The 14,508-nt window shown below is 38.2% G+C and overlaps 1 protein-coding gene across 23 annotated transcripts in view; it reads right to left on the bottom strand.

Annotated features, from left to right (window-relative positions):
* The window catches only part of LRRFIP2 (LRR binding FLII interacting protein 2), a 107,090-nt gene that overhangs the window by 79,979 nt on the left and 12,603 nt on the right, over positions 1-14,508 (bottom strand). For all 23 annotated transcript variants that reach the window (XM_060638212.3, XM_060638210.3, XM_060638220.3 and 20 more), the window contains one exon: positions 6,223-6,366. In XM_060638212.3, coding sequence (XP_060494195.2) covers positions 6,223-6,312 — 90 coding nt within the window. In that variant the 5' untranslated portion in view covers positions 6,313-6,366. The remainder of the gene's footprint in view (positions 1-6,222; positions 6,367-14,508) is intronic.

Genomic DNA, 14,508 nt, shown 5'->3' with positions numbered 1-14,508 from the left:
ATTATGCTAATTCACAATATTTGCATCTTCAAAAGCTGCTATCCTTGTCAAAGTTTTTCATCCTTAATTCATCCTAAAAATGAGTGCGTTACTCAAGTAAAATAGTGAGACAACCACAGGACCATTAGCTCTACCAACCTATTTAGTTAGCATTCCACAAAACAATAACACCAGATGAGGAAGGGTGCCTGGGAGGCTCAGTTGGTTAAGCATCTATCTGACTTTGGCTCAGGTCATGATCTCATGGTGTGTGAGCCCTGCCTGCATCAGGCTCTGTGCTGACAGCATGGAGCCTGCCTGGGATTCTCTCTCTCTGCCCCTCCCCCACTCATATTCCATCCCCCCCCCCCACAATAAATAAATAAATAAATAAACGAACAAACAAACTTTAAAAATAGAAAACAGGGGCACCTGGGTGGCTCAGTTGGTTAAGCATTTGGACTTCCACTCAGGTCATGATCTCATAGTCCGTGAGTTCGAGCCCCACATCGGGCTCTGTGCTGACAGCTCAGAGCCTAGAACCTGATTCAGATTCTGTGTCTCCCTCTCTCTCTCTCTCTCTCAAAAAAAAAAAAAAAAAAAAAAGGCAAGCAAAAACATTAAAAAAAAATTTTTAATACAAAACAATAACACTGGACAGTATCTTTTAAACTATAAGCACAATTCTTCCCTTTATATCCTTCCATTCAGGCTGCTAATCCATAATCAAAACCCACAAGCTTCTGATTCTCACACTAGATGCCTGGATGACTATTACTTCTGTAGGCAGCAAAATGCAATCCAACCACTGACCATCAACAGATAAACGGATAAACAAAATGTAATATATCAAACAGTGGAAAATTATTCAGCCATAACAAAGGAGTGAAGTAATTTAAAGGAGGGGGAAGGAATGAAGTTCTGACACATGTTACAACATGGATGAATCTTGAAATCCTTATGCTAAGTGAAAAAAAGGCAAATACAAAAGGATAAATACTATATAATTCTACTTATATGAAATATCCAGAATTAAGCAAACTCCTAGAGACAAAAAATAGATTAAAGGTTACCAGGGGCTGGAAGAAGGGGAATGAGGAGTTCTTACTTAATGGCTACAGAATTAACATCTGGGGTGATGAAAAGGTTTTGGAAATAGACAGTGGTGATGGCTACACAACACTGTAAATGCAATGAATGCCACTGAACTGTAGTCTTAAAATGGTTAAAATGGCAAATTTTGTTATATATATTATAATCACAACTTTTAAAAAATAATGTTGTAAAATACCAAAAACCATTTCAAAACCATACCAAAAACATTTCAAATGGGTGAATTATATCTTAATAAAGCTATTTTTATTTTTTAATTTGTTTTTAACACTTATTTATTTTTGAGACAGAGAGAGACAGAGCATGAAGGGGGGAGGGGCAGAGAGAGAGAGGGAGACACAGAATCTGAAACGGGCTCCAGGCTCCGAGCCATCAGCCCAGAGCCCGACGCGGGGCTCGAACTCACGGACCACGAGATCGTGACCTGAGCTGAAGTCGGCCGCTTAGCCGACTGAGCCACCCAGGCGCCCCAATAAAGCTATTTTTAAAAAATGAAATCTGAAAGCTCTAGCAGCCACAAATGTTGAAAAGAAACAAAACCTTCCTTCGTTATCACAAGTAGGTGTATGCTCCAAACACGTCCACACGTACATCTGCTCAGCAAGTCTCTGAACACTCCATTTGCTAGACTCCAACTCCAGCTCCTATAAAATCAATTTCTATGCTCGTCACCGATCGTTTAGATTTAAGAGAACTGTCCGTTAAGAGCATGAATCTTTCTGGGTCCTGGATCTCAAGGGAAATCACAGAATTTTAGAGCTGGACGGACTCTCAGATCATAAGATCCGAAATTAAGCAATGTTCTGATAACTTCCATTTGGAGAGATGTGCATGAAACATGTTTTCTTCGTATTTTCAGCTCCAAAACAAGGAGATTAGTAATATTCCAGGCTTCTTGATACCTTAAAAAGACTGCCTGCTATCCCTTCAAAGGCTTAACTTCTTCTGGGAACACTCACCATAACATTCACCAAACTTACTGCAAGTAAGGCGGCATAAGTAGCTTTTGCCCAACCCTCATCTTTTTCCTTTGGAGAGCCAGCGGCCTCAGGCTTCCCAATTTGATACGCTCTGTGCTGTTAGGTAATTTTCGCTTAAAGTCCATGCTTCAATTGCATTTCCCCCAAACCTCTGGAACAATCAAAGCCAAACAAGCAAGAAAGGAAAGAATCCGCACTGGTCTTCTGACGCCCTAGAGGACTTGCTGGTGACCCCTTCTGACTCAGCTCCTCTGAGTTCTTCTGAGAGCTGTGACAGACCACCCCCCCCCCCCCCCCCCCCGCAGAGCAGTCACATGCCTACTACGTGGTGGGACTTCTAAATCCATCCACATTCCTGCCTTCCCAGAGCAATCTTCAAACTTCTAAATGAACTTCTTAGAACGTACACAGGTCTTACAAAACAAAGACTTCGACCCCTGTAGACGGGTGGTGATAATGGTTACACAACGATGTGAATGTACTTAAAGCCACAGAATCCTACATTTTAAAAATGGTTAAGACGGCAGGTTTTGTGTGTGTTTTACCACAATGTACTCAGTTCCATATTTAGCAGGCAAACTATCCTGTCTGCAGAATATATTCATGCCTTTTGTTTCTTTTCCTCCTCATTCTCCCCAGTTCCCTGACTTGGGATCAACCGAGGAGCAAAGAAACCTGAGCAAATAGTAAGCAGGAGGAAAAAGAGATTATTTTTCTGTATTTATGGCATTCCCTGTCTACTGCAAAAAGCAATTTGAAGTGAGAAAAGAAAAATTAAACACTTAAAATTTAACTATAAAAAAAAGGATTAAGCTATTTGTCCTCTTTAAAAATGATAAGGGTTATGTTCATTTTTGTTTCTTCCTAACTTCAGGCATGTTTTGTGTGTGTGTGTGTGTGTGTGTGTGTGTGTGTGTGTGTGTGTGTGTGTGAAAGGAGAAAATAAGGATTAAGGACTATCTGCGAGTGTCAACCAAGCAATGTATGAATGGACAATTAAGAATTGGCTATGAAAACTGTAAAGGGAAGAAAAATAACCACAAGGAATATATGAAAGAATTGTTAAAACTGCCGAACTTCTAAAGTTTTCAAACCACTACAGCACACATTGGGCACCCATGCAAATAAAAGTCGTCAATTTAGTAAAAACTGTCCCTTTCACATTGAAGGCTAAGCTCAGCTTTTTGACCAGGTTATTGGAGATGGTATATTCATATTGAGAGCTCTGAAAACAGAAACATAAACTAGAAATACTGGCCTTTTAAACCCTTTTATAGTAATAACTTTTATTATTATACTATAACTTATCCTTTAATAATCAGATTAAATTTGTTATTTCATAGCAAAATAATAATATACAGGGAGGAAAACAACCTGGAAGTATAAAAAACTGACCATCCAAGTGTATTTTGGTTCATGGTCCCCAAACCTGACTGGCCATCAAAATCCTCTGGGAGGAAGTGTGTGTGTAGGTGTTTGTGCATACCCATACGTGCACACACACTTAAACACAGGTTTCTGAGCTCAACCCCCACAGATTCAGATTCGCAAGCACAGGTAAGGCCTGGGAATCTGAACGCTGAAAAATCTCCCTGAGTCTGGCAATCAAAAATGTTTTAGAACACCTATCTTACTACATTTTTTTTTTTACAAAAAAAAGACTCTTTTACCTGTATTCTCACTTTCAATTATGACATTAATAAGCAACAAAATAGCCACTGCAAGCCTAACACTATGCTAAAGGTTTACATGCTTTATTTCCTTTAATCGCCACAACAGCCTTATAATACAGGAAGACAATACTGTTCCCATTTTACAGATGAGGGAACTGAAATCCACAGTAGCTACTTAACAAAATTACTCAACCAGCAACTAGCAGGGCCAGAATTAAAAGCCACACTTACAACTCTCCAAAGCCTGCCTATTGTGGAAGAGTATGGTACAGCAGAATGAACAATGGCTTTACAGAGCTGAATTTGAGCCCCAGGTCTCATACCTTTTAGACATTCATCTCAGCTTCGTCTGTTTCCTTGTCTGTAAATAAGGCTAATAATAATACCTATCCTACCTAACACACAAAGTTATTATGAGAATCAAGATGTGCAAGTACTTTCAAAATCATGAAAAGCTACAGAAAACAAACTGGGGGAGTTGGAGAATATTGAGTAACAGTATAGCATAGCGAGTGTTTGAATGCTCAGACCTTGGAGCCAGACTTCATGTGTTTGAACCCAAGCTCTGCTACTTCCTGCCTATGTGACCTGAGGAAAAATATTTTTTTTTTTAATTTTTTTTTTTTAACGTTTTATTTTATTTTTGGGACAGAGAGAGACAGAGCATGAACGGGGGAGGGGCAGAGAGAGAGGGAGACACAGAATCGGAAGCAGGCTCCAGGCTCTGAGCCATCAGCCCAGAGCCCGACGCGGGGCTCGAACTCACGGACCGCGAGATCGTGACCTGAGCTGAAGTCGGACGCTTAACCGACTGAGCCACCCAGGCGCCCCGAGGAAAAATATTTAACTCTTCTGTGAGATGGTTTCTTTATCTGTTAAGATGGAGATAATAATAAAACCAATCTCAGAATTTTGTGAAGATTAAATGAATTAATGCAGCTTGAATGCTTACAATAGTATCTGTCACACAGTAAGTATACAAGTGTTAAATGTTTAAAGGCACCCACTTTTGCAAATGAAGTGTCACATCCAAAAAAAAAAAGAGTTGAAACATTTAGTAAAATACAGACAAGCCTAGAAGGTGCTCACATTTGCTTTCCTTATAGAAATCTGGATAAATCTCTCCAATTTGGGAGGTAAACATTTTGAGTAGTTTCAGTTTTCAACTAAAACTATGTGGCTCCCAAAATGCCTCATTTTTGCAAATACTTAACATCGCTATAACTCCTTTTCATTCCATTTTCAAGTATCTTTTACCCTTTTATCTGAAAATAGCTCACTTGATTTTTTTGAGAGAGAAAGAGAGGGGGCGCAAGTGAATGAGGGGCAGAAAAGAGGGGAGAGAGACAGAGACAGAGACTGAGAGAGAAGCAGGGCTCACCCAGTTTGGGGCTCAGGCTCACCCAATGTGGGGCCTGAACTCACGAACTGTGAGATCACGACCTGAACCGAAGTCAGATGCTTAACGACTGAGCTACCCAGGCGCCCCTCGCTTGAGTTTTTTTAAATATCACAATTTTGTCAACCGTTTTCAGATCACTTTTGTCTTTGCCTCAAACATCGTTCTACAGAATTTGACTTCTAATTCCAAAGCTAACTGAGTAGCTGACCAGAGGAAAAAGCTAACAAAGAGCTGGATCAAAAAGAGACCGTATAATATGTCAAAAGGAAACAGCACTAGCCCTAAATGAGCTATTTACTAAGAATAACAAAGAGGAAGTGGTGAGGGCCTAATCCTCACAAAAAGAAGATAATTTAATAATGCGCTACCCGATTCTCGTGCCAGATTAGTTTACCGTCAGGTCTGCAGCTGCAGACAGAGTCAGAGTCTGAAACAAAGTTGGCACCTCACTAAGAAATCACAGCTGGGAGTTATCTTAAATTTCCAATATGCAACAGGAAATGCTGCCAGTGATTCAATAGGTGACAGCCCTTTCCATTTGTTTCTTTCTCCTAAGTTGTCAACAAACCAAAACAAAAATGCTGCAGAAGCTCTGGTACTAGCTAAAAGTTAAACATAAAAATTCCAACGCAGTATTTCAAAACCCGGCTAAAACAACTGAATCTGAGCAGACACCAAATAAGGATTGTTTCCGTCAACATTTCTACAGTGCCTCCTGGAATATGTTAACGGTACAGCCCATGAGCGTTTCTAGGATACAGCTGTCAGATTTGCCACATTCTAATTACGTTAAGTTTCAATACTGAAGGTTAATTACAAATTTCAAAACATTCCAACAGGTACCTCAAAGTAATCCGCAACAAATAAAAGGAAAAACTAATTTCAGGTAAGAGGAACAGCCAAATAAAGAGACGGTAACTGTATTTCACTCCAACACATCATTTCGAGGCCACATATAACATCTCCCAGTAAGCATTCTGAAATTAGCTCAGTTAACGAAAGTCTACCGAGATCTACCCCCCACCCCCTGGCTTTTACAAAGACTCAGTGTTGGGAGGGGGTTTTCCAGACACACCTCTCTGGCAATGTTACTCAAAGCTTCATCTTCTGCAGAAAATCGGTCTTTTACAGGCGTCCTTTTCCTTCCAGAACCAGGCGTCCCCATGTTGTCCTCTTAACAGTTCCTTAACTGTGAAACGTGATTTCACTGTTTTCAGCCCTGAAATAAACAGATACAGAATAACTTAGGATGTTTCTCTTTGTATCACTTTAAAGCTCCTTTATACATTTGCTTTTAGAAATGTGAAGTTATATTTCTGTATTTAATTTACATGTAAATTAGTCACCAAATACTTTTTGCCACTATCAAATTATGCCAATAAATTTTAGAATACTTAAATTTATACTTTTTTGCCATACTACTCCCGGCAACCTACTAGAATGTGTGGTAATATTAGCCTCAGAAAACTGCGGTCAGTAGTAATTCTTATCAGTATACAGTATACTTATCAGTATAAAATTAATACAGGTATTTCTAAAACTTATTCCCATTCCAGAGCAAAAAAAAAAAAAAAAAAAATTTTCAGAAAAGTCATTCAGTCTAAAGCTCTGAAAGAACATATCAAGAAATTTTAGTATAGAACTTTAAACTTACAAAGTTGGGTTAGGGTTAGGGTTAGGGTTTAAACTTACAAAGTTGGCTGTTTAATGTAATTTAAGAAACAATTCCGATTAAACTATTACCACGTAAAAGAACAAATGAAGGCTTATTATTCTGCAATTAACAATAACTAACACTGTCCACACAACAAATATCTGAGTGCCTGTCACTGCCAGGTACTGTGGAAAGTGCCAAAGATACAGTGACAAATTAAACTGACTCAGGCCAATGATTAAGAATGTATCTGTGGATCTATTATTATTGTGGTTATTATGAAAGAGACCTATTTTTACAAAAGAGAGAAGAAAAATTCATCTGCCAGGATTAAATAATAGGGATAATAAAGATCATCTAACCTTCCAAACACATGGTATTTGAAATTAAAGATTCCCATGAGAAAAAGCATCCCCATTTGCATGACCTCCCTCTCTCCTATACACATTCCTGAGAAGTACGGCTCATTTAGTAAAATACTCATTAACTTAAAAATTTTTTTTTCCTAGCTTTAACAAAATAAACTGACAAAATTTCATTACACCGTGAGTCACAAAGGAATTCTCATGTAAGTCTGTCCCAGTAGAATAAACTATATAAAACTCCAAGTGACTTTAATGTGTTGGAATTTACTTGGTTCAGGCAAACTAAAATAGAACTTCATCAATTCACTCTTCTAAAAAAAGTCTTCTCCAATGAAAATGCAGGCCATTCCCCTCTTATCTGACACCATTTCTTATTCCCACATAGCTAGCATGCTATGTTTGTCAATCAAAATGAAGACGGATGAGAATTCATTGCCCTGCCACAGAAAATCTATCTGGGCACGATAAGCAATGGAAACAAAGAGAAAGAATGTAGGCCTGAAACCAGCAGCTGATAAGTCCCAGCCACAAATCGAGACAATTTCTGAAAAGCTCGGTGCTGGTTTTTCAGAAGTCTCCCATCATCCTCATGCTCAGCATCATTTTAAAGACCATACGCTCTAATAGTAACAATGCACAAATACTAGTCACCTACTGAGAAAAAAAGCAGCATTAACGCTTTTCAAAGACAGGAGTGACAATTTAACCGATGCACAGTGATATCACCCAGTATCTGTCCTTCAGCTAGCTTTCCAAGGGCACATTCAAAGACAATTCACAGAAACAGGAGACAAAAGCAGGCATTTTCTAATTCCAGGAACATAAAAATAATTATAGAAGAAATCAAGATTTTATCAAAAGTTTAACAGCGGTTTCATTAGAAGGAAAAGAATTATGGCTGCGCTTTTTCTTCTTCTTTTTGATTCTCTAGCATTCCAACAACATCAGGGAGAGATGCACTTAAAAACAAAGTAATAAAAACACTCAGATCCAAGGCTCAAAGAAGAAAGTGGCCCCAAAGTGGATCACACCCAAGTTAGGCCCCATACACCACACAGCTGACACACACTCTCTGAAGCCACTGCTGGAGACACTCTGTTGAATGTATTTCTTTTTCCTCTTTTTCCATAACCCATTTCCTTCTTTCTCAACAAACACTGCCCTACACCTCAGACCTGTCAGGATATTCCTAGCACACAGATTTACATAAAGAATTATCTTTTCTTAAAAATGCTCCAAACGAAACCGTCCCAACAGGCTCCGGGCTAGCCAGCCCTGCGAGAAAGATGACAAGAAAAAAGAAACACAGGATAAGCGGGAAATGGGAACAACTTCTGGTCCTCCTTGTCCTTCTTGTCGTATCTATAGGGGGTATCTCGTTTCAATGACTCATTGGTCAGGTCCTATCACCATTTTCAGGTGCACATGAGGCAGATCAACCATTACCTATGTCAAAAAGCAATCTAACGTTTTTGAAAGAACTACACGATTTGTACTCTGTAGGCAGACATCCTCACCAATACTAGAAAGGGTAAAGCTTTTCAGCTCCTATGCAGTCTATCTTCAAAATGACAAAAATAAGGATACAGACTCAGAAGGTGATCTCAAAGAGACTATTTCCAGTTTCTGATCCTGAAGGACTTTCAGTCAATTTCTATCGCAAGGTTTCCTCACGTCCACATTCTTCAGGAGCCATATTCATCTCTTCCGGCTTTTCCTTAATGGTATCAACCAAACCCAGAGCTAAACCTTTACATCCACCGCCAAAACCAAAACTGCCCACATTTCTGTCACGTCCGTCACCCAGTGCGAAGCTGATTTTCTCCAGCTGCTTTTGTCATTAAGGATCTGCTACCTAAGGGAAAGTAGGGAAGTACCTTCAAGGATGTTGTGAAACCTAAACCTTCCAAAGCAGATCAACAAGGCTTTCTCTTCTCCAATGAGCTTCACATGCAATCGATTTCTGACAAATAGGCATTATGCCACATTAAGTGACACTCAAATCATGATACCGTTCACTTTTGTGAGAACAGAACGGGGATGTAGTATCAGTACGTCACATTCTAAATATAGCCCACTTCGAGAGTTCTGTCTGGATCCCAATAGCTGCAGTTCCTTTATATCTGAGTACTTCATCCTGGGGGACTCAAAACATTGGCATAGGTCTTTGTGTCAGGGCCCTGACTACAGTTAACGCCAGTCTGCGCAATAAAACATTTGCTAGTTATTCGGCAAATCCCAGCAGCTGGAATGGCACTTGAACTAAAGACGAATGTGAGCACAGCTGTTGCTACTGGACTAAATTTAAAGAGAGAGGATCTGAGTTCAACGGCTACCCTGCCCTTTCCCGTGCCTGAGCCTTGGTTTCTTCACTCACGGCACAGACAGATCAACCATCCAGCTATCCGACACGGTGAACGGGAGGCTCAAGTGAGTTCAGACGAATGCGAACACTCAATAAACTCATAAAGCACTCCATAAATGTTTCAAGCGTCTTAAATTAACTATCTCTTTACACATTTAGCTTATGAAGTAGACAAAGGGGCAATCCTTGCCTTTCTTTACATGTTCATACGCTTAACCAAAACACCCTCAAGTTATTTCCTCCAGCATGCATTATGTGGTATCATTAACAATGTTAAGAATATTTGCTGAAGCATGGAACAATCTAGAAAAAATAGAAACACCTTAAATTATAATCATTATACTACGTAGCACTTTTACGTAATAAAAAAATTTTAAAAGAAAAAAATTTTAAGGGGTTTCGTGGTATTCAAAGTCTTATTTTTGAAAATCCAAATGAATACACAAGTTTTAGAAGTATGGCCTTATGATGGGAGTTAGTGCCCTTATGAGAACACAAATGACTTAGAACATAGAGGTCATTTAATGATGGTTCACTTAAGATCTTTCAATGTAAATTTTACCTCAAAAGAAAAATTCCTCTCAACAAACACTAAACTCTAGTTAATAAGACACATGGTAAATATTTAGGGTTGAAGCGAGTGACATCTGCTGCTTATTTTGAAATGCATCCACCCTCCCAAAAAAAGATGTAACAATACATAGAAGAATGGATAAAGGATAGTACGAGATAAAGTATAATGAAATAGTAGTAGTGGAATCCAGGTAGTAAGTACATGAGTGTTCACAGTAGAACTCTCTTCAACTTTTCTGTATGTTTCAAAATGTGTACAATAAAGTGTTAGAAAAAATAACTGGTTGAGAAAGATAGATAACCAAGGGAACAAAAGACATGGGAACTGGGAATTTCAACCAAAATCTTGATTTTTACTGTAATCACAGTACAGAAGAATACCAATAGTTATGTATACATTAGAAAGATTATAGGCAAAGGAGAGAATGGCTCCACTGCTGGCTAGAAGAGAAAGAAATGAAGAGGGAAAGGCAGGGGAGGAGCAAAGCGGCAGCAGAGGGAGGTAGGGAAGGAGGTAGGGAGGCATGACGGAAGGTAGGCAGGTAGGCAAGAGGAAAGAATTAACAGTTAAAGACATCAATCCTGCAAATATCTAGATGAGATTCAGAAAATGAATAAATCATTAACAGAACCTACGGAAAGAATAAAAGGTACATCTAGAAATTGAGGCTAAGTATAAAATGAAAATATGGGGGGCGCCTGGGTGGCTCAGGCAGTTGAGCGTCTGACTTCAGCTCAGGTCATGATCTCAAGGTTTCTGAGTTTGAACCCCACGTCTGGCCCTGTGCCGACAGCTTGACTCTGGAGCCTTCTTCAGATTCTGTGGCCCTCTCTCTTTGCCCCTCCCCCGCTCACGCTCTGTCTCAAGAATAAACAAACGTTAAAAAAGAAAGATGGAAAGAAGGAAAGAAAATATGCATATATGAGGCAAAATTGGAAGACCTGGCAGAACATGAAAGGTAGATGTTAAACACAAACTAAATCTCAGGAGAATATTAAAACCTAGAATGGTTAAATTAAGCTTACATTTTACAAAATACAATGCTTATTATATTTCTTATATTTTATATTTCCATGAGAACCTGTATAATCACATCTCCAACTTCCACATTCAGTAGTCCTAAGAATTAACAAAAATTTAAAGTGTCATATTTTGAATACATACTGCTCACACACACCCAAAACAACTGCAAATCTTTCCATTTCCTACTCTCATAAAGATGACATACAGTGGTTGCACTTCCTTCCTTGCTAACCATGTTTAAATAAATTAGCTCTAATGGGCTGTATGTTTGACATGATTTACAATACTATTTTCATCAACTGTGCAGAACCCATATTAGGAAGATGTGCTCTTAACCAACAACTGTATTCTCAGTATGCCCTGAGAAGTAAACCATTTTCTAGTATCAAATTCTCTCCTTTTCCTATGCCTTTTAAAAAGTATGTCACTGGGGCGCCTGGGTGGCTCCGTCGGTTAGGCGTCCGACTTCAGCTCAGGTCACGATCTCGCGGTCCGTGAGTTCAAGCCCCGCGTTGGGCTCTGTGCTGATGGCTCAGAGCCTGGAGCCTGCTTCCGATTTTGTGTCTTCCTCTCTCTCTGCCCCTCCCCCGTTCATGCTCTGTGTCTCTCTGTCCCAAAAATAAATAAACGTTAAAAAAAATAAATAAAAAAAAGTATGTCAGTGTGTCAACTATACTCAAAAAAAAAAAAAAAAAAAAAGCACCCCAGAAATGTTATGTATAGACATACACTCAGAGGATGAAAGGAAGGGAGAGAAAATTACATATTGCTGAGGACAGGTCAGACGCATGCCATAAAGCAGAACAGAAAAAAACAAAAAAACAAAAAAAAACCAACAAAGTATTAGGGAGAACAACCGACAACCGAACCTTAGGCAGCAAAAAACAAAGATAAAACCAAACACTAGGAAGATATAGGGAAGCATGCAGTAAAGATGTGATTTTTTTCTAATGTTTATTTATTTATTTTGACAAAGAATGTGAGCGAGCAGAGGAGGGGCAGAGAGAGAGAGGGAGAGAATCCCAAGCAGGCTCTGCACTGTCAGCACAGAGCTCAATGCGAGGCTTTATCTCACAAAACCCGACACTCAACCAACTGAGCCAGCCAGGCGCCCCCCACATATCCTTTCCTAATGGTGTTCTCTGAAGCACAAAAGCTTTTATTTTGAGGAAGTCAATTTACCTATTTTTTCTTTTGTTGTTTCATTCAATTTGATGTCATTCCTAAAAAAGCACTGCCTACCCAAATATCCCAATGACGTATTCCTATGTTTTCTTCTCAGAGTTGTACAATTTTAGCTCTTACTTTTATGTCTATGATCCATTTAGAGTTAATTTTTGTATATGGTATGAGGCATGGTACCAACATTATTCTTTTGCCTGTGGATGTCAACTTGTTCTAGTACCATTTGTTGAAAAGACTATTCTTTCTGCAACTGAATGGTCTTGTCAAAAACCAACTGACCCCGAAAGTAAGGGTTTATGCGTGGACCCTCCATTCTATTCCACTGATCTATCTAGATCCATATCAACATAAACATCCTTCTGTCAGTATCATGCTATTTTTTATCTTCTAATGTTTGTTTATTTTTGAGAGAGAAAGCAAACACAAGCAGGGGAGGAGCAGAGAGAAAGAGGGACAATGGATCCAAAACGGGCTCTGAGCTGTAAGCCCATAGCCTGATGCGGGGCTTGAACTCATGAATCATGAGATCATGACCTGAGCTGAAGTCAGATGCTCAACCGACTGAGCCACCCAGGCATCCCTACAATAACTTTTAAAACTGGGACGAGTGAGTCAACTTTGTTCTTCTTAAGATTCTGGTGCCTTATATTTCCAAATAAATTTTAGGATTAACATGTCACTTTAAAAAAAAGAAAAGCAGCTGGGATTTTGATAGGGATTACATTAAATCTACCGTTCACTTTGGGAAATATTACCATCTTAATATTAAGATTCCAATCAATTAACATGGGATTTATTCAGACCTTTAATTCTATTCTATGTTTTGTGATTTTCAATGAGTATTTCGCATACTTCTTTTATTAAATTTATTCCTATATCACAGGGGCCACTTTAAAGCTCAAAGAGACATAAAAGTTTCTATAAACTGTAAAATGCTATGGAAATATGTGATATCGCCGACACTAAAAAACAAAATATGTAAAATCACAATAGGCAAAAGAGAAGGTAGTGAAGTATAGAATTCAGAAGTATATCCCATGGCTAAGGTTAATCTTAATTGAGCCACAGGTGGGTGAGGGAATTGCATATTTTCAAACACAAATATAATCCAACACTACATCTATATACTTAGTAGGAAGGCATTTTTCACTATTTCTAATTTACTAGGCATGTGGCAACAATAAAAGGAACTGGAAATCCTTTTCCTGAACTATACAAGTGTGTGTTTTCTTTGTGGAGCAGATAGAATTATTACTGAAATACTTCTTCCGTCAAAAGAAATGAAAATCAAAACCAACATGACAGAAGTGTGCTAACTAACCTGCGTTACTGATAATACAATAGATGGGGCCAGAATTAAGCCCCAAAGGAGAAAAGAACTTAAATTAGCCTTACACCTTCTAATTCTAATTCTAATTCATCACTAAGATGAATTCTATTGACAATACTTATACTAACTATAGTCTAATAAAAAAAGTAAAACTTAAAACATAGTGCAACAAGAGGAAAAATTACTTATCAAAAATTGATAAATATGATTTTAATTTCTTTTTAGTAAAACCACACACAAAACTGAAAATGACCCAAATTGACAGCAATAGCTTTAAGTCAAGGCCAATCAACATGATGTAATAAATTGTGGTAGTAGAAAACTCACGGAAAGGAAGCAAAGACAAGGACATATTTTGATATTATGCCCATAAGGTACAAAAAGATAACAAAACCATGTATACGGTATGACTGCAAATATGTAAAACCTCATACACACGAATAATGAAGAACATAGGCAATATGTATAAAACGGAATTTTCCTTTTTTCATAAGCTTTATATATTGTGAAAAAACACTTTATCAAAAAAATGATTTAAATTAAAAGCTACAATTATGGGCTAATTCATAGTATGAAAATATAAACTTAAAGGACTAACCAACTTTGAAATTATATTAATAAACTGATAAAGAGGAAAGATTTATTTAATCTGTCAGAGCAACTGCAAAGTAAGACTATAAAAATTTATGTTGGTCATCTCTGGTAAAACTATAATTTTCCAACAGATTTCCCAGTAACCATCACTTTTATAGGCATAATGAAATTCTAAGTAAGTGGGAAACACATTGCTAATTTTAAACAGAATGGGCACCACTGGATTAACTTTGAAAATTAAAAATCTGGCTTGCATCAAGTCAAAATTAGA

The sequence above is a fragment of the Panthera onca genome, chromosome C2 (genome assembly GCF_046562875.1).
Source record: "Panthera onca isolate mPanOnc1 chromosome C2, mPanOnc1 haplotype 2, whole genome shotgun sequence".
Lineage (NCBI taxonomy): Eukaryota > Metazoa > Chordata > Mammalia > Carnivora > Felidae > Panthera > Panthera onca.
The sequence above is the reverse complement of the archived record's forward strand: the minus strand, read 5'-3'. Positions and strand labels throughout refer to the sequence as shown.